This window comes from Grammomys surdaster, unplaced genomic scaffold (assembly GCF_004785775.1).
Source record: "Grammomys surdaster isolate TR1022 unplaced genomic scaffold, NIH_TR_1.0 64, whole genome shotgun sequence".
NCBI classification, from domain to species: domain Eukaryota; kingdom Metazoa; phylum Chordata; class Mammalia; order Rodentia; family Muridae; genus Grammomys; species Grammomys surdaster.
Window position 1 is genome coordinate 17,187,828 of NW_021604566.1, and position 21,785 is coordinate 17,209,612.

The 21,785-nt window shown below is 35.2% G+C and overlaps 1 protein-coding gene across 2 annotated transcripts in view; it reads left to right on the forward strand.

Annotated features, from left to right (window-relative positions):
• Sntg1 (syntrophin gamma 1) overlaps window positions 1–21,460 on the forward strand; it is a 303,666-nt gene extending 282,206 nt beyond the window's left edge. For both annotated transcript variants that reach the window (XM_028769474.1, XM_028769465.1), the window contains one exon: window positions 21,302–21,460. In XM_028769474.1, the coding sequence (XP_028625307.1) occupies window positions 21,302–21,460 (159 nt within the window). The remainder of the gene's footprint in view (window positions 1–21,301) is intronic.
• The last annotated feature ends 325 nt before the right edge of the window (window positions 21,461–21,785 follow it).

A 21,785-nucleotide genomic window follows, 5' to 3' on the forward strand; every position in this document is an offset into this window, starting at 1 on the left:
AATCAGTTTGTATTTATAAGTATTTATATTGGAAAAATTAAAAAACCAACTTATTTCCATTACCCTATCAAGAATTCACAGTAGCACCGTTTGAGTTTAACTAAATCATAAAAATATTATTCCTCTGTGGAAGAAAGAATAAATAAATAACACAATGAAAATTTAATCCTGTGACACAGAACCCCAATGCACATTTTTGTCTATGAAATAAAATCACCACAATTTATTTTCATAATCATTTATATAAATTCAGGGTTATTATTAGGCTGACTTTCAAAGCTTTCTTGAACTTGGCTCTATGTGACATTCTATGCAGTTTCTTACATTCTGACCTGAAGCATTCCTTTTAACCTGCTTTGCTTTTAACCTATGACCCTACTTTGTCTTATATATCTACCTATGTCCTCTTTTCTATCTTTTTCCTCTTATGTTTGCATCCCTTGGAGAGCTCTCTGCTTCATTTATATTTGTCTCAGTTGAAGGAACTGTGATATTCTCTGCCATGTATTTATTTTTTCTCTTTCACATCTCCAAAGCATGGATGTAACCACATTCATGCCTTGCAATTGATTCTTATCAGGTTAGAAAAATGTCTCATTCGCTGCCTTTTCTTGTGGCTTTTAGTTTTCTGACCCTCATTCTGATGTGCCCTCCTCCCTGCATAGTCCTCGCCTTTGCTTCTTGCTCTGTCTTTTCTCTCTAGCTACCAGTGCCACACCATTGTGCTAACAGTTATGCTACTCTTTACAATGATTTTTAGTGTTTCTATAAAATGAATATTAATATAAAATTTATTTAGGAGAACTTTGGATGTATTTCTTAAATTTTTAAAGCACAGCATGTATTCTAATGTGAGTAATCTTTCAAGAGCTGTATAGTATTTGATTTTTAGTTGTTACTTTCCTACCACCTTTTAATGATCTAACAAAACACTTACCAAATGAGTCAAATGTGGAAAGGGTTTTTTTTTAATCAAAAAAAATTATTGGATATTTTATTTACATTTCAGATGTTATTACCTTACCCAATTTCCTCCTGGCCAGGAAACCCCTATCTTCATCCCCCCTCCTCCTGCTTCCATGAGGATATACCCCCACCCATTTCCATTGTTTTTGTTATTATTGAAGACCAGCCTTAGTCCATGGTGATCTGATAGGAAGCAAGGGATTATTTCAATCTTTTTGTATCTGTTGAGACCTGCTTTGTGACCAATTATATGGTCAATTTTGGAGAAGATACCATGAGGTGCTGAGAAAAAAGGTATATATCTTTGTTTTAGGATGAAATGTTCTATAGATATCTTTTAATTCCATTTGGTTCATAACTTCGATTATTAGGTTTGGGTATGTTTTGCCTTCATTTTCATTAAATTCTAAAACGTCTTTAATTTCTTCATTTCTTTTCCCTGATCAAGTTGAGTTGATAGTCTTTCAGCTTCCATTTGTGTGTAGATTTTCTGTTGTTTTTGTTGCTATTGAATACTAGACTTTCTCTGTGGTGATCTGATAGAATGCATGGGATTATTTCAATCTTCTTGTATACATTGAAACTTATTTTGCATCTGATTATATGACCAATTTTGGAGAAAGTATTTTGAGTTGCTGAGAAGAAAGTATACTTTTTTGTTTTCATGTGAAATGTTCTGTAGATATTTGTTAAGTCCATTTTGTTCATAACTTCTCTTAGTTTTACTGTGTCTCTGTTTAGCTTCTGTTTCCATGAGCTGTCCATTGATGAGAGTGGGGTATTAAATCTCCTACTGTTATTGTGTGACGTTCAATATGTGCTTTGAGGTTCATTAATGTTTCTTTTACAAATGTGGTTGCCTTTGCATTTGGGGCATAAATGTTCAGAACTGAGAGTTCCTCTTGGTAGATTTTCCTTTGATGATTATTTACTATTCTTCCCCATCTTTTTTGATAAATTTTGGTTGAAAGCATATTTTATTGGATACTCAAATTGCTACTCCAACTTGTTTCTTGGGACCAATTGCTAGGAAAAAATTATTTTTTTCAACTTTGACTCTGAGGAAGTGTCTGTCATTGTCACTGAGGTGAGTTTTCTGTATGCAGCAAAATGCAGGGTCCTATTTACTTATCCAGTCTGTTAGGCTCTGTCCTTTTATTAGGAAATTAGTTCATTGATATTAAGAGGTATTAAAAACCAGTGATTGTTGCTTCCTGTTATTTTTGTTGTTAGAGGAAATATACTTTTTTTTGGAATTACACTTGTGTGGTTCTCTTCGTTTGGGTTTGTTGTGAAATTAGTTTCTTGCTTTTTTTAGTAGTAGTTTCCCTCTTTGTGTTGGAGTTTTCCATCTCCTACCCTTCGTAGAGCTGAATTCATGAAAAGATATTGTATAAATTTGATTTTGTCATGGATTATCTTGGTTTCTCCATCTATGGTAATTGAGAGTTTTGCTGGATATAGTAGCCTGAGCCTGCATTGTGTTCTCTTAGGATCTGTGTGACATCTGCCCAGGATCTTCTTCTGGCTTTTAGAGTTTCTGGTGAAAAGCCTGATGTAATTCTGATAGATCTGCCTTTCTATGTTACTTGACCTTCTTCCTTACTGCTTTTAATATTCTTTCTTTGTTTTGTGCATTTGGTGTTTTGATTATTATGTCACAGGAGGAATTTCTTTTCTGGTCTAGTCTATTTGGAGTTCTTTAGGCTTCTTATATTTTCATAGACATCTCTTTCTATATGTTAGGGAAGTATTCTGTAATTTTGTTGAAGATATTTACTGGCACTTTGAGTTTAGAATCTTCGCTTTCTTCTATACCTATTATCTTTAGGTTTGGTCTTCTCATTGTGTCCTGGATTTCCTGGATGTTTTGGGTTAAGAGCTTTTTGCATTTTGCATTTTCTTTGACTTTTGTGCCAATGTTTTCTTTATTATCTACTACCCCTGAGATTCTCTCTACTATCTTTTGTATTCTGTTGGTAATGCTTGCATTTGTGACTCATGATCTCTTTCCTAGGTTTTCTATCTCTAGAGTTTTCTTCCTTTGTGATTTCTTTATTGTTTCTATTTCCTTTTTTAGATCCTTGATGCTTTTGTTCAATTCCTTCACCTGTTTCGGTTTTTCTGTATTCTTTAAGGGATTTTTGTGTTTCCTTTTTAAGGGCTTCTACCTCTGTGCCTTTTCTCCTATATTTCTTTAGGAGAGTTATTTATTTCCTTCTTAAAGTCCTCTATCTTCATCATAAGTTGTGATTTTAAATCAGAGTATTGTTTTTCTGGTGTGTTGGGGAATCCAAGGCTTGCTGTGGTGGAAGAACTGGGTTATGATGATGCCAGGTAGCCTTGATTTCTGTTGCTTATATTGTTATTCTTGCCTCCCATGATCTGGTTATCTCTGGTGATAGCTGGTCTTGCTGTCTCTGACTGGAGCTTGTCCCTCCTGTGAGCCTGTGAGTCTGTGATATTAGGTGTGTCAACACTCTTGGGATACCAGCTCTCTCCTGGTGGGATTTGAGTCTGGAAGGCTCTGGCACAGGTTAATTTCTGGGTGCAGATATAAACTAAAAGGCTCCTGTCCCAGGCTGCTCTGCTGTTATGTGTCCTGTTGGCTCTGCTTGGGTTCTACTTTGGTCAGGTATTGGAATAGTACTGGTGGTCTGACCTGTGATCTTAGGTGTGTCAGAACTCCTGGGAGACTAGCTCTCTCTGGGCAGGATTTAGATGTAGAAATGCTATTTTTATTTAAGCCTTTGATGTTAATGAACTTTATCTACTTGGCAAAGCCAAAGCCTCACATTAATTACAGCTTTTCTTTCACTGGTTTCACAATGGGTTGTATGTGTTTCAGAATTATTTTTAAACAAGTACCATTTTGTAAAACTTGCACATAAGGAATTACATTTACAATTATGTTTGAGAACAAAATGATACTGATAAGTAATATTTTGGAGGTAGCAAGTAAGAAAAGCACAAGAAAGTGAACCAAATTTGTTGTATTTTCATAGCTGCATATATAATAAATTACAGTCAGTTGAAGAATAAAATTGAGTAGCAATTACACTTTAAAACTTTACACATCCCTCGCTTGGTCCTTCTGGCTGGGTCAGACACCTGGCTGGTTTGCTCTATGATGACACCTTATCATGAACCTTCCTAGTGCAGCTGGTAAGAACCACCCCCCCCCCTCCAACCCTTAGCCGGAGAACTGCAACTAGGAGCCTGTGGCACTCTGGACCAATCACCAACCCAAACCCCGCCCCTCTAGAAAACCACTCCCTTTCCACTCCTCACTTGGTCCTTTTGGCCGGGCAGACACCTAGCTCATCTGCACTCTTGAAGACACCATGTCCTGAAACATTTTAGAGCAGCAGAGGAACCACTGCACTCAGACCAGCAGGATTTCAGGATCCCAGAGGCAGCCTGAGTCCCAAGAACTCTTCTACCCAGGAGCTCAGGATCACAGGATGACAGAGACATCTGGACTCTGAGGAGTTCTGTCATAAGCAAGATAACTGGAAAGACAGTCTTCAGTCAGAGATAGTGAGTGCAGGTAGAACTAGAGTTAACCAGGTGGCAAAGGGCAAGCACAAGAACACAAGCAACAGAAACTAAAGTTACCTGGCATCATCAGAACCCAGTTCTCCCACTATAGCAAGTCCTGGACACCCAATCACACTAGAAAAGCAGGATTCAGATTTAAAATCACTTCTCATGAGGATGATAGAGGACTTTAAGAAGGACATAAACAACTCCCTTAAAGAAATACAGGAGAACACAGGTAAACAGGTAGAAGCCCTTAAAGAGGAAACACAAAAATCCCTTAAAGCATTGCAAGAAAACCCAATGAAACAGGTGAGGGAATTAAACAAAACCATCCAGGATCTAAAAATGGAAACAGAAACCATAAAGAAATCTCAAAAGTAGACTAACCTGGAGATAGAAAACCAGAGGGCACAGAGATAGTACTTAACAAAATCAGGACTGAAAAGGGAGACATAACAACAGAAACTGAAGAAATTCTAAAAATTATCAAAACCTACTACAGAAGCCTATACTCAACAAAACTGGAATATCTAGATGAAATAGATCATTCATCATGATCAAATAGGCTTCATCACAAGAATGGAGGGATTGTTCAATATAACAAAACCTATCTGTGTAATCCACTATATAAAACAAACTCTAAGGGGGGGGGCATGATCTTCTCATTAGATACTGAAAAAGCCTTTGACAAAATACAACACTCTTTGATGCTAAAGGTATTGGAGAGATCAGAAATTCAAGGTCCATACCTAAATATAATAAAAGCAGTATACAGCAAGCCAATAGCAAACATCAAACTAAATGGAGAGAAATGTGAAGCAATCCCACTAAAATCAGGCACAAGACAAGGCTGTCCATTCTTCCCTTATCTCTTCAACATATTGAAGTTCTAGCTAGAGCAGTTAGGCAACAAAAGAAAATCAAAAAGATACAAATTGGAAAGGAGGAAGTCAAGATAGCACTATTTGCAGATGATATGGTAGTGTACATAAGTGAACCCAAAAAATCTATGAGAGAACTCCTTCGGCTGATAAACAACTTCTGCAAAGTGGCTGGATATAAAATTAACTCAAACAAATCAGTAGCCTTCTTCTACTCAAAGAATAAATGGACTAAGAAAGAAATTAGGAAAATGACACCATTTACAATAGTCACAAATAATATGAAATAACTTGGTGTGAGATCAATACCTTGTGTTTCACCAAGCAAGTGAAAGATCAGTACGACAAGAACTTCAAGTCTCTGAACAAAAAAAATTAAAGAAGATCTCAGAAGATAGAAATATTTCCCATGCTTATGGATCAGCAAAATTAACATAGTAAAAATGACCATCTTATCAAAAGCAGTCTACAGATTCAATGCAATTGCCATCAAAATTCCAACTCAATTCTTCACAGAGATAGAAAGACCAATTCTCAAATTTATCAGAATAACAAAAACACAAAATAGCAAAAAGCATTCTCAAAAAAAAAAAAATTCTGGGGGAATCACCATCCCTGACCTAAGCTATCCTATAGAGAAATTATGATACAAACCACATGATAACGGTGCAGAGACCAGCAGGCAGATCAATGGAATAGAATTGAAGACCCAGAAATTAACCCACACATCTATGGTCACTTGATCTTTGATAAAGGAGCTAAAACTGTCCAGTGAAAACAAGACAGCATTTTCAACAAATGGTGTTTGTTCAACTGGAGGTTAGCATGTAGAAGAATGAAAATTGATCCATTTTTATCTCCTTGTACAAAACTTAAGTCCAAGTTTAAAGGATCTTCACATAAAACCAGATACACTGAATCTAATAGAAGAGAAAGTGAGAAAGAACCTTGCACACACTGACATGGAATACTCACAGGACAAAAGTTTCTGAACAGAATAACAATGGCTTATGCTCTAAGGTCAAGAATTGATGAATGGGACCTCATAAAATTCAAAAGCTTCTGTAAGATAAAGGACACTATCGATAGGACAAAATGGCAACCCACAGATTTGAAAAAAGATCTTTACCAACCATACGTCTGATAGAGGGCTCACATTCAAACCATACAAAGAACTCAAAAAGTTAAACTCCAGAGAACCAGATAACCTTATTAAAAAATGGGGTACACAGTTAAAGAATTCTCTACTGAGAAATCTTGAGTCTAAGAAGTACTTAAAGAAACTTTCAGCATCCTTAGTCATCAGAGAAATGCAATTCTAAACGCCTCTGAGATTCCACCTTATACCAATCAGAATGGCTAAGATCAAAAACTCAGTTGACAGCAGGTGCTGGAGAGGATGTGGCAAAAGAGGGAACTCTCCTCCATTGTTGGTGGAATTGCAAGCTGATACAACCACTCTGGAAATCAGTCTGGTGGTCTTTCAGAATATTGGACATAGTTCTACCTGAGGACCCAGCTACACCACTCCTAGGCATAAATCCAAAAGACGCTCCAACATATAAGAAGGACACATGCTCCACTATGTTTATAGCAGCCTTATTTACAACAGCTAGAAGCTGAAAACAACCCAGACGTCTGTCAACAGAGGAATGGATACAGAAACTGTGGTACAATATACTCAGCTATTAAAAACAATGACTTCAGGAAATTCACAGGCAAATGGATTGAACTTGAAAATATCATCCTCTGTGAGGTAATCCAGTCACACAAAAACACACATGGTATGTACTCACTGATAAGTGGATATCAGCCAAAAAGAAGCTCAGAAAACTCACAGACCATATGAAACCCACGAAGAAAGAAGACAACACCCAAGTGTGGATGCTATAGTCCTACTCAGAAGGGGGAAGAAAGTAATCTTGGGAAGTAGAGGGAGAAAAGAATCAGGGAGGCAAAGAGAAGGGGGAGGGAAAAATGAGGACCAGTTCAGATACTGGGGAAGATGGGGCATAAGTATAGAGGATCAGGAATTTGGACGAAGTTGGGGGAGGAGGAACTGGGGATATCCACTAGAACATATCAAATGCCTGGGACTGAAGGGGTTCTCAGGACTCAGCAGGGAGGACATTAGCCGAAGTATTCAATAAAGGATCGGGGATAGAACCTGCAGAGTCCGTATCCAGTGGATTGGCTAGGCCCCTGGTTGAGGGATAGGGCTGCCTAACCACCTCAAAAGTATTAATCCAGAATTCCTCCTGTCAAAAGGAAGTACAGGGACAAAGAGTGGAGCAGAAACTGAAAGAAAGGCCCTCCAGAGACTGCTCCACCTAGGGATCCATCCCATCTGCAGATCCCAAACCCAGACACTATTCCTGATGTCAAGAAGCATTTGCTGACAGGAGCCTGGTATAGTTATCCAGAGAAACTCTGCCAGAGCCTGACCCATTGGACTGAGCATGGGAACACCAATGAAGAAGTTAGGGTAAAAACGGAAGGAGCTGAAAGCGTTTGCTACCGCATAGGAAGAACAACATTATTAACCATCTAGACACCTCAAAGCCTCTAGGGACTAAACCACCAACCAAAAGGTACACATGGGGGCAATCATGGCTCCAATTGAATATGTAGTAGAGGACTGCCTTATCAGACATCACTAGAAGGGGAACCCCTAGGTCCTATGGAGGCTCAATGACCCAGGGTAGGGGAATACTAATACACTGAGGTAGGAATGGGTGGGCATGTGGGGGAGCACCCTCATAGTGGCAGGGGTAGGAGGGAAGTGATAGAGGGTTTGTGGAGGAAAAACTGGGAAGGGAGATAACATTTGAAATGTCAATAAATAAAATAACCAATAAAAATGAAAAAAAAAATAGCGCTTCTGCAGAGAATACTAAAATTATCAAGTAAGATGAAGATCAAGTGAATCAGCAGAGTGGCAGCCTACTGTAATTCTACTACTGTTCAGAGTCTGGACTGGCAACACACAGCATCTGCCATATTCATCACAATCAGCTAACAGCAAGGCCAGTCAGTACTGTGGAGACAACTGCGTGGACATATTTTCATTTTCTCAGGTATAAAGGTCTATAATTACAAATGATGAGACCACCTGTTTAAGATAAAACAAGCAAAAATGTGGATTGGATTCACAGCCACTGTAACATTTTATATTTCCATTTGCAATGTTGAGAAGATGTTTCTCTGAGTCTCTGCAAACAACATAAGCGAATGTTATATTTTTATTCTAGTTTATTTTTCTCATTATAATCTTAACTTGAATTTCTCCAGTTGCTTTTAACATAAGCAATGTCTGTTGCTTCTATTTCACAATTCTATTGTTTTTGGTAAAAGGTTTTATTGGTTTTGCCCATTTCAATAAAACACTAATTCACTTGTTGTTACTCATTGTTCTTCCATCTCAGGAATATAGTCTCTTTATATGATTACTTGTGGGTTTTTGCTTGTTTGTTTGTTTGTTTCTTCCATTATACTTAAATGATCTGTGTACAAATCTTTTGTATCCACAATCAAATTTATTCCCAGTTACTTTTTAGAAGCTATTGTAAATGGAAGCATTTTTCTCATTTTTCCCCCACAGGATTCTGTTGATATATAGGAAACTCCTGAATTTTCTACTGATGTTCTACTGTCCATGATATTTGCTGTACAGGATATCAGTAGAGGTTTCTTAATATAGCAGCAGCATTTCCTCATCAACTTTCTATATTTGTGATAGCATTGACTTGAATTCCTTGCTCATTTTTAACAGCTTTGTTCATTTTATTTGTTTTTTCTAACTGAGCAACTCTTTATAAATGCTACCATTAGTCTAAATATTTAGAAATGTGTATTATAAACATTTTATCAAATTCTTCTGAGACAAGAGAATGTAGTCTATATTTGTATTTTCTGAAACACTATATAATTTCATTACTTAAAATGAAGTAACATTTGCTTTGTTGCTGAAGAAATGGATTCATTCAACTTGACAAGGGATGTACTAATGCATAGTCCTTTTTTCTCCTGATATTTAATGCCAGACAAGCACATTTCAAAACCATAAAATCATAGCAAGATATTGATGATAAACCCAGTTACATAAATTTTCAACAGAATACCAAACAATTCAATAGCATAAGAAAGAATCATCACTTGATTAAGTCAGATATGGGGATTTTTTACTATGTAGAACCCTAAGATAGTTAAAGTACATCAGATAATAAGAAATAAAGCCCCATGGCCGTATATCATTGGGAATTGAAAAAAACTGCAAAGTGAACATTCTTTCATAATAAGCTCTCTCAATCAATTTATTACTGAAGGAGTACACTTTAACACAATATAAGATAGAAGTGGCAGGCCACCAGCTAACACCCTGTTCAATAGGAACGGCTGAAAACACTAAGACCACAACTAAGAGAGCTGTGTTCATATTAGCGGCTGTTTCCAGCCAAAATAGTTCTTCAAAACAAAGACATAAGGACATTCAGATAGTGCAGGAAGGTTAATTTATAGTGATATGACCTTAAATGAAAGGAAATCCTAAAGACATTACCAAAGCCTTCTAGACCACATGCAATAAAGTAAGACATCAAATCAGTTGACAAAAATTAGTAGTTTGCTATATATTACTAGAACTCTGAAAAAAATTGAGAAAATACTTCCACTTCCAATAGCTTTAAAATGGTAATATTGGATGCAAAATATTTGTGAAAAGAAAATGAAAGTATAATGAAAGAAAGTAGGCACAAATAAGCATAACTATAGTCTATATACTGTGATGAATGAGTGAATATTGTTAAAATATTATAAACAAAAATACAAAGATTCTATATGCTGTCTGCAAAAATAATGACTATTATAATCACAAAATTGAAAAGGAAAACCAGACAGTCTCCTCAAGTCAAATAGAAAGTAAACAAAAATCCAAACAAACAGAATAAATCTGAAGGTCCTAAGGAGCCAAGAGAAACTTGAGCCCAGATCTCTGCATGGCTGCAATTACAAAGCCATAGGGACTCGGCAGCACACATCACCATAAAGATACAAATTGGTTGACCAGTTCAGTGGAGTTCTTGCACAGGAAAGAATTCATACATTTAGCATTAGTTGAATTTTGACAAAGATGTCAACACTGAGTTATAGAAAAAAGAAACTATCTATTTGAGATAAGAAGCCATAAAATTATAGAAGAAGCCTATAGGATATGTTTTAGGCAATTAATTTCACATTTCACCTCAAAGGATAAGCCAATACAAGCAAAAACAAACAAATGAAATGACATCATACTAAAATGTTTGGCACAGCAAAGGAAAGCTACCAAGCTGAATTTCCTTATTATAAATTGCGGGCAAAAGTACATACCTTAATGACCTGCCTTATATAAAATTTTGTGGTGCTACAAACAAGCCCTGCATATGTAATATAGATGCTAAGTTCTCAGATTCAGTAAATGTGTCAAACATCCTCACTGAAAAATTCATGATGTGTTGAATAATCTATGTGAAACATGTTTGGCACTTCCTGGCTGATAGATAAGTCCATCCTATTGCTTTCAATGGCTGACCCTTTCTAAAACTAAAGGATTCTGAAGCTTGAAGAAACATGATTACTTACTGGCAGGTCCAGGTTACATCTGTGTTTGGTGATTTATTTCCAACTCTAACCAAACAAACAAAAATAAATATATAAAACTAAAATTATATTTTAATTTAATTATATTTTGTATATTTATATAATATATATTATATACTGTTATGCTATTTATATATACTATAATGTAGTTTATAGGTATATATCTTATATTACTATATATTTTACAGGTATATTTATTTTATATTATTATACATTTTTACTTTAATATATAAATATATTTACCTTATTATATATAGATTAAATATTATTATATTGATATTATATTATGTTACATTATGTAAATATATTGTTTTTATAGTTATTAATACTTATTAATATTTAAATAAAATATAATATTAAATAAAAATACAAAAAATTAATATCGACTTTATTTTATATGAAATTTTCTATTTTTCTCATCTTTTCTTTTCCTGAGAGTATTTTGAGGAATCTTCATTTATGAAGTCTTAATGCTCATGATCAGAGAATTCAGAATTTTCAGCTCTTCTCTTTCAGCAGGGGCATAGCACTTCCCTTAGGCTATTTTATTTCTGATGAGATCCTTTGTCATTTAAGTTCAGATCTTCTCTAGGTAAGGTTCTGTTTGTTGTCTTCCCTGTTCACAGGTGTGATTCTGAAGAGTCTTGAAAAGGATTTCTTTTTCTTCCTTGTGTTTCACAGAGCAACTCAATTGTAAATCGTAAAAATTTAGCCTTCTGTCAATTTTGGCAATTTTTCAATATATTTATTTTTTTTTCATTTGTCCCTCATTGTTCTTCAGTATTTTATAACTTCTTTCTAGTTGGCAAATTGGCTATGTTTTGATTGCTTTCTTGTCCTGTTGAGCAATCCATTGTTCCATTGTGACTTTTGTTTTGTTTTCACTGTATCTTTTCTTTTAAAGTTTCCATGCAGATATTCTTAATGTTGTGCTTATTTGGAAAGGTCACCATTCCATTCTGGGAGTTTTGACTATTTCGTCTGTTTGAAGCATGCTGAGAAATGTTCCTTGGGACAATTTTATTAGGATTACAAAGAAATATTTAATGCATTGATTCAAGAACCAGTGTAGCTTTAGTGTTAGCAACAGATGATATAAATATGGATAATTCAGCTTAAGATTTTACCATTTCTTGATATTAGTAATTTTCTTCCATGTGTGGGGGACAATAGACATTTCTTCAACTGTTTAGCTACTCCAAATTTTAGTTAGATCTTCTGTTTTGCCTGGCTTCCATTCACATTGTTTGATCAAAGTAAGAGTGTTGCAGTAAATAGTATTTGGGGGTTTCTAACTTACCTTTGATCATTTGGTTCTCAAATAAAAGACACAAAACCTTTATATTATAATAACCTTTAAAGCAAATTGAGGAGGATAACAACCCTCTATGCTGTTTTGTCTATGTCTCTGTCGATAATCCTGAGATAGCTCTTGTCATGTTCCACCTGGGCCGCTCCTACTCCAACTGGTCAACACCCATGGCACCTTCTCTTTTTCTCCTCCTCTCTCCTAATGGTCTTCCCTCAAACCCCAAACCTGTGAGCAGAAGCCCTGCCTTCTCCTCTTTTTCCCAGCTACAGGCTGTAAGCATCTTTATTCAACCAATAGTTTTAAATGAAGGAACAGTCTGTTGGTCCCTCAGAAAATTGGACATGTCATTACCTGAGGACCCAGCTATACCACTCCTGGGCATATACCCAGAAGATGCTCTAACATATAACAAGGACAAGTTTCATGGCTGGGTTGGTGTCCATATTTCTCTTTTGATAGCCATTAGAGTACCTTCCTACACAAAAAGACTAGAATTTAGGGGTGAAGGTTCCATGTAGGCATCAGCTCTACTTCTTCATGTTCAGTGAGTTTGTGTGTATGTTGTGTTTGCCAATGAGGCCATTCTGTCAGTTTTTGGTCTAGGTGTCAGTTTTGGTTGTTTTCAGAATTCCATGGGACCCGTTGGCCAACAAATCAATTGAGTACAATCCAGACCCACCACTGGAAGCCTTGCCTGTTTACAAGAGATGGCCAGTTGAGATTATCTCTCGTTAATAGGAGTTTTCATTAGGATTGCCTTTGTAAACTCCAGGAAGGTTCCACTGTACTAGGTTTCCATACTACCTCCAAAGTGCTTACAAATTCCAGCTTTCTCTTCCTCCATCCCATCCCCAACAACCTGATTGTTCCATCTCCAATACACAGCTGCTTCTAGTCCACCTATAAAATATACTCTGTTTTTCCCTCCTAGGGAGATCCATACATTGCTGCTAGACCTCTCCTCTTTACCTAACCTCTCTGAATCTACCAACTATAGGTTCACTATCACTTCTGTAATGACTGATATTCACTTATGAGTGAATAGATACCATATTTGTCTTTCTGAGTCTGGATTACTTCACACAGGAGGATATTTACTAGTCCCATCCATTTGTCTATAAATTTCATGAGGTCATACTTTTTAACATCTGAGTAATACCTTAGTTTGCAAATATACCACATTTTATTTATTCATGCTTCTATTGAAGGGCATCTAGACTTTTTTTCTATTTTCCAAATATTATGAATCTAGCCACAATGACCATTGGTTGACCAGGTGTCCTAAAGGTAGAATGGAGAGTCCTTTAGGTACTCCAAGAATAGGTTTTAAGATAGATTGATTCCTAATTTTCTAAGGAACCTCAATATTGATTTCCAGAGAGGCCTATAAGATTACATTCTCACCAGAAATGAAGGAAGATTCCTTTTTAATATATAGTTTCATGAGTTCTTACTACCTTTTTGTATATTTTTCTTCTTTTTTGGATAAGAACTTGATAAAAATCTTTTCCAAGCCTAGATGCTGCCTCCTTTTCCGAGACATTGATGGTGTATCCTGTTTTACAGGCCCTGTTCAGTTACTTGAGATTCCATTTAATAATTGTTGTTCTTAGTGCCTGTGATATTGGTTTTCTCTTCAGAAAGTTCTCTTGTGTGCCAATGATTTCAAGACTATTCTCGGTCTTTTCTTTCAAATTCAGTGTGTCTGGTTTTATGTTGAGATCTTTGATCCACTTGGACTTTAGTTTTGTGTACTGAGATAAATATGAATCTTTTTTCATTCTTCAACATGCAGACATTCAGGTTCCAGTTTGATCAGCACTATTTGTTGAACATGTTTTTTAATATCCAGTTTGTATTTCTGGTTATTTACAAAATATCCAATGTACATATGTATTGGGTTTATACCTGAGCCCTCGATTCAATTCCATTGATCAGTGTGTCTGTTTTTAATGTCAATATCATACTGTTATAATTAGTAGAGCTCTGTAGTACAACTTTAAGTCAAAGATGGTGACATATCCAGTAGTTCTTTAATTATTTGGAATTTTGTTTTTAACTACCCTGGATTTATTCATTTTTCAATATTTATTTGAAAACTATCTTTTCAAGCTCTATAAAAAATTGTGTTGGAAATTTAATGGGGATTGCATTGAATCATATTTTACTTTTGGTAAAATAGACATTTTCATGATGTTAATCATATGCATCCATGAGCATGGGAGATCTTCCCATCTTCTGATATCTTCTTCAATTTATTTCTTCAGAGACTCAGAGTATTTATCATACAAGTCTTTCACTTGTTTTGTTAGAGTTACACCAAGATACTTTATATTATTTTTGAGTATTTAGAAAGGTATTATTTCTGTTATTTCCTTTGGAGTCCATTAATCAGTTGTATATATGAGTGCTACTAATTTTTTTTAAACTAATTTGTGTTGATCCACTTTGCTGAAAGTGGTGAAGAGGTTCCCCGGTGGAATATTTAGGGTCACGTATGCATAGTATTATATCAATTGCAAATAAGGATACATTGACTTCTTTTCTATTTTTTCTCTTTGATCACCTTCACTTGTCTTTTTTCTCTAGCAAGTCTTTCAAATACTATATGAAAGTAATATGAAGAGAATGGATAGTTTTGACTTATTTGGAATTTTAGTGTAATTGCTCTGAGTTACTCTCCATTTAATTTGATGTGGCTATAGGTTTGCTATAAACTACCTCTATTATGTATAGGTATGTCCCTTGGATCCCTAATATTTCTAGGACTTTTATCATAAAGACATGTTAAGCTTTGTCAGATTCCTTTTCTTCCTTTAATGAGATGATTATGTGGTTTTTTTTCCAGCTTATGTGGTAGATTATTCATTGATTTCATATGTTGTACCATTTCTGTAACTCTGGGTTTTAGATGTTCTTGGATTTGATTTGCAAGTATTTTACTAATATATATATACATATATATATATATATATATATATATATATATATGCTCTGTAATTTTCTTTCTTTGTTGAGTTTTTATGAAATTTGAAGATGAGGATAACTGTGGTCTCATAAAATGAATTAGAGAATGTTCTTTTCCTTTCTATTCTGTGGGATAATTTGAATAGTGTTGATGTTCACTTTTGGGGGAGGGGAGCTTTTAATGACTTCCTAGTCCACTAAAGGTTATAAAGCTATTTAAATTGTTCATCTGATCTTGAGTTAACTTTGATAACTGGTACTTATTGAGAAAATTATCCATTTCCATTACATTTTTTAATGTGATGGAGTGGAGGTTTTTAAAGTATGTCCTTATGATTTTGTGGCATTCCTAATTGTCTGTCCTTATGTCCCCCTTTTCTTCTCTGATTTTGTTAATTTAGATATCTTCTTTTTGTCTTTTATTTAGTTTTGATAAGTGTTTGTCTTTGTTGATTTTCTTTAAGAAACAATTCTTTGTTTCATTGATTCATTTATTGTTATAGTTTTCTGTTTCCTTTATTTTGGCTCTCAGTTTGATTATTTCTTGCCCTATACTCCCCTTGTATTTACTTCCTTTTGTTATAGAGCTTTCAGGTGTGCTCTTAAGACACTACAATAGGAATTATTCAATTGTTTTATGTAGGCATTCAGTTCTTGGATTTTTTGTCTCATAAGTTTGTATATGTTATGTATTTATTTCTATGAAATTTGACAAAGTTTTTAATTTTGTTTTTATTTCTCTCATGACCCAATTTTCATTCAGTAGAGAACTGTGAAGTTTCCATGAGTTTATAAGATTTCTATTGTTTATGTTGTTTATGGTGTCTAGTATTAATCCGTGATAGTCTGATAGGATGAGGGAAGTTATTTCACTTTTCTTTTATCTGTTGAGATTTACTTTGTGTCTGAGTATATTTCAATTTTGGAGAAAGTTCCATGAGGTGCTTAGAAGAAGGTATATTCTTTGTGTTTGGATAAAATGTTCATTTAGTATGTGTTATTTGTCAGCTTCAGTAGTTAGTTCTCTGTTTAGTTTTTTCTGGATAATTTGTCAATTGTTCTGAGTAGGGTATTGAAATCCACCACTATGTGTGTAAGGATCTTTTGTATTTTAAGCTTTAGTAATGTCTCTTTTTACAAACTTTGATGCCTTTATTATTGAGGCATAGTTGTTAAAAATTGAAATGTTGTCAGGCAGAGATGTAACATTTTTATTTCTAGCACTTAGGAGCCAGAGGCTCACAGATCTGGGTATAAGACCAGCGTAATGTGCAGAATTAATACCTGGTTAGCCGAGGCTATGCAGGGAAACCCTGTCATGAAACACAAAACAACAGTAACAACAAAAACAAAACATGAAATGTCACCTTGGTGGACTTTTTTCTTTGATGAGTATGTAAAATACTTCTTTATATCTTTTTATTAGATTTGGTTTTAAACCTATTTTTAAATTTAATTTAATTTAATTTAATTTAGATATTAAAATGGTTATACCAGCTTGCTTCTTAGGTCTATTTGATTGGGATATCTTTTCCCAGTCTTTAACCCTGTCGTAGTATTCATCCTTGATGTTGAAGTATGTTTCTTAGACTTAGCAGAAGGATACATTCTGTTTTTCCATCCATTCTGTTAAACTGTATCTTTTTACTGAGAAGCTGAGAGTGTTGATCTTGAGAGATATTAATGACAACTGGTTCTTTCTTCCTATTATTTTCTTGATTTGTTTTGTGATGGTGATCATGATGATGGTGATGATGGTGATGGTGATCATGGTGACGTGTGTATGGATATGTGCTTCTATTCTTTTGTTTTGCTGATTTGAGAGTATTTATTTTCTGTGTTTTCATGTAGCCACCAGCATCCACGGATGAACTGGGTTCACCTGAAAGGGGTCTGGAAATGAAAAGGAGACGAAGGAGTGAGAACATGGGGCCAAGCCAAAGTTTTCTGACCAAGGCTCAAAGTTTAATATTCAGCACTTGTATATATAGGGAAAGCCCACTTGAATCCATCCTTTGTTTCAACTGCAAAGCAGGCAATCTCTTCTTTAAAGTTCTTGCAAGAAGTTGCAAGTGTAAACAAAGCAGCTGGATTAACATAGGTGTTAAGGTCCTGTGTGGCAAACAAGGTCTGTTCAGACTGCTCAAGGCTGGGAAGGGGACAGTATTAGTCTCCTTAAGCTGGGTTTTTTTTTTTTCCTAAAACATTGCGTAGGGCTGGATTTTTATGCAGATATTGTTTAAGTTTATCGTTATCATAGAATATCTTTTCTCCCCTTCTAGTTATTGAATATTTTGATGAGTATAGTAATCAGGGCTGGCATCTGTGGTGTCTTGGAATCTGCAATACATCGGTCAAGGCCCTTTAAAGTCTCCAAGAAAACTCAGGTCTGCCTTTATATGTTACTTGCTCTTTTTCCTTTGTAGCTTTTAATATTATTTTTTGTTCTGTACATTTAGTGTTCTGATTATTATGTAGCAATGGGACGTTTTTCTTTTTTTGTCCAGTATGTTTGGTTTTCTGTATGCTTGTGAACCGTTATGAACTGTTTCAGGCATCTTATTCTTTAGGTCAGAAAAGGTTTTTTTCTATGATTTTTATCGAAAGTATTTCCTGGGTCTTTGAACTGGGATTCTTTTCCTCCTCTATTCCTACTATTTTTAGGATGGGCATTTTCATTGTCTTCCAAGTATCCTAAATGTTTTATGTCAGGGATTTTTTTTTAGATATAATGTGTGTGTGTGTGTGTGTGTGTGTGTGTGTATGTGTGTGTGTGTGTGTGTGTGTGTTTAGTGATATACTCATTTCTTCCATATTATTTTCAGTGCCTGAGAGCCTCTCTTCCATTTCTTGTATTCTATTGGTTGAAGCTTGCCTTTGCAGTTCTAGTTCAAATTCCTAAATTTTTCATTGCTGGAGCTCACTCAGCGTGTACTTTCTTTATTGCTTTTATTTTCCTTTTCAAGTCTTAAACAGTTTTATTTGTTTCCTTCATCTGTTTATATTTTCTTGGTTATCTTTATGGGATTTATTCATTTTCTTTATAAGGTTTTCTATCATATGGTTGGTTTTCATGTCTTTTTCTTGTGTTTCATCTATGTTGAAATATTCAGGGCCTGCTGTGGTAGGATAGTAGAGATGTATTGAGTGTCTTATTTGATTTTATTCTAATGCTGGCATCTAAACATCTGGGCTTGGGATGATTATAGTCAAAGGTATTGATTTCTGGATTTTCCTTGGTTGGGTGGGTGTTTTCTGTTTTCCCTTTGGATTTCAGTGCATGTGATAGCCATGTGTTGCTTGGTTTATTGACCTACCCAGCTGGTATGTTCATACTGAATGTCTGCTGATGTTGTATGCTGAGATGTAGTAAGGGATGAAATACTACGAAGGGATAGTCTGTGGGATAGACAGGAGGTGTGGACAGAGGGCAAGGGAGGTAGAAAATGGTGTTCTGTTGTAGTGCTTGGTGAACGAATGATTGGCTCTAGGAGAGCACACACACACACACACATACACACACACACACACACACACACACACACACAGAGAGAGAGAGAGAGAGAGAGAGAGAGAGAGAGAGAGAGAGGTGCAAACAGTTCTAGTTCTCTGGCAGGCATGGCCTGTGATTGAGCAAGAGGTGCTTACTTGAGTTGAGAAATAGGATACAGTGATAAGTTAGGCGAGGGAGAGAAATGGTCTGTGGGATCCTTGGCAGATAAGGGTAGGGAGAAAGCTACAGCTGCAGTGGCAGCTGCCGCTGTTGATCTATTGCAGGTCTAGTAAAGAGACTGAGTAATTGTGTCTGGGGAAAGAGTGTGTGGTAGCCATTCTTGATTCAGTTTTTTGAAAGATTTCCCTACTGTCATTCCAAAAGAGAAGTTGATTCAACATGACCTTGTCTAGCTCTCTCGTTTCTTTACACATTTTTAATGATCCTTTCTTCCAAATTTTGAAAAAAACTCTTTTTCATAATGAAAAAATAAATGATGTTCATGTTGTTAAACACAATGGCCAATTCAAAGCACCACCCCACAAGACTGTTCCACTTAGCCTGGGCAGCTGCCCCTTATTGTTCTGTTCATTCTTATTTCTATGTGTTGCTGGAACCCATTGATGAGAACATGATCTTTCTTCTATATACTATGTATGTCTTGTTTTCACCTAGAAAATAATCTCCTCTATCACTTAAAAGCTGATAGACACAAACTTTTTTTTAAAATATACGTTTACTTGGTGACTTGTTCCTTGTATATCAAATGCAACCTCAAATATAATGCACCAAATAAAGAGTTTTACCTTTGTGCTAGAATGATTCTTCATAGAATTTCACAGTATCTGTAAATGGCAGCTTATCTCACTTATTCAACTTTACTTTCACAGCTGGCACCTTTTCTTAGTGAAAATCTTCTCATTTTCTCTTCTCTTTCAGTCTCACAGAGCTCTTTCTCAATGGTAATGCCAGGTGACCATTTAATGAATGAGTCAGATCTTGTTTCAAAAGCCCCTTCCAATATTATTAACCATAAAAATGTAATCTACTCATATATGTACATTTTCATTGCTCTTGCTTTCTGATACATATTTTTTTTCCTAACAAAAAATTAGATGATCATGATATATATTCATTTAATGACCAAATACTTAGATTTTGAAATTAGATTTTATTTTGTAAGATTCATGGAGGAGGCAAACAGCAGACAAGCTCTGTTGCAAGGCAAAAGCCTACACAGCTCATATATGTGTGGGAATGGAAATCTCAGAAACGTGAGCAATAGGAAAGAGGGGAAAATATCCTTTGGCAAGTCATACAGCTCTGATTAAGGACACCCTGGAAATGACTGCTGCTGCAAGATCAAGGGTGCAGAAGACTAGGGAGATGGTTTTGAATTATTGGCTAATATGGATTCATCAGTATCCTGCAATCTCTTCTCATTATATGTTCATTCCTATCCAGAACATACTCCAGTGTGGTAAAGATATAAAAACTAATTGAAGTCTTATCATCATCAAATTATTGTAAAATACTGTACAAGGAGAGTAGAATAATTAGAAACATTAATCTTACATAAAATGCCTAAATATTTAGATGTTTAGAGAACTTGAAAAACCAATATTACCTTCAACTTAATAGAAACATTTTTGAGAAATATTGCTTTAATATTTGTTTTCAAAAGGCATTCAAAATTCTTCTTCTAAATGAAAACAGGGCTACATATACACAGAGAGACACACAAAGAGAGAGACAGAAACACACAGAAATATTAGTGGAATGGAGGAGATGGAAGGAAAGGACATGGTAGGAATTTGACAAAGGAAAGAAAAGGGAAGAATAAATTGTATTATTGTATTTTAATTAATTATTAATAAGAATGAAATAAATCTTAATCATGACAGAATTTTTAAAAATCTTCCTTGGTGGAAAATTTTTAAGGACTAGAGTGAAGAAGTGAAATGTTTATCACTTTCAGAAGTGTCTCTAAAATAAACTAACTGTGGACTACAAAAAGGAGAAAGACAACTGTTGAGACACTAGATGAATATTATTATGCTTCTTTTGCAAAACCCAAGAGAAAACACTATCTTCCATCAATTTTCTTAAGCAGCACTTTGATGTATTATAATTTTCTTCTAACAGTCTGGATTGTATAAATTGAAAACATTAGGAATAGTATGTAAAGCAGTTGAAGTTATTCGTCATTCACCACAAACATGCAATTAAGAAACAGAAAATGTTATTAAATTCATTATTTTACTACATGTAGGTTATCTGCATTGCAATAATAGATAACCTGCATATCATATTCACTAAGCATTTAAATCTATTAATCAGCTTTCAATCTTCTTGTGATTATAATGTGTCTATTATTGTATTGTATTTTCATACATTTCATATACTTGATTCCAGATGTTTATTACACATAAATATGACCACTTGTTGACAATTTTGTGAAGAAATTATTTTTTTCCTGATCTATTTCTCTTTTCCTTTCAGGAATTGGAATTTTCAAATTTATTTGCTGTTCTTCACTGTATTCATTCATTTTTTGCTGCCAAAGTAGCTTGTTTGGACCCTCTGTTTTTAGGTAATCAGGCTGCTACTTCTACTGCTGTCAGCTCTACTTCTACAAGCAAGGCAAAGCACATGGCTTGACATGCTGAGCTCTGCCTGACAGCCTTCAGGGTCACTCACTCCCTACTTCCACTTTGGAGAAACCATGCTGTCACCAAGTCAACCTTGGAGTCAGATTTCAATTCCAGCTGCAGAAAGGTCAGGAGGCATCTGCAATTGACCCTGGGAGGGCAGAGCAACCTATTCATTCTCCACTGATCTCTATCAGAATACAGCTGTCGCCATGTTTGGTGACTAAAGAATGATTGGTGTAAAGTATGTAAATAATATAAAAATTGTAAGCTACCTATAAATAAAAATACCAATTAAATGGCTATTTCTCTATTTTAGATGATTTTGTATGACA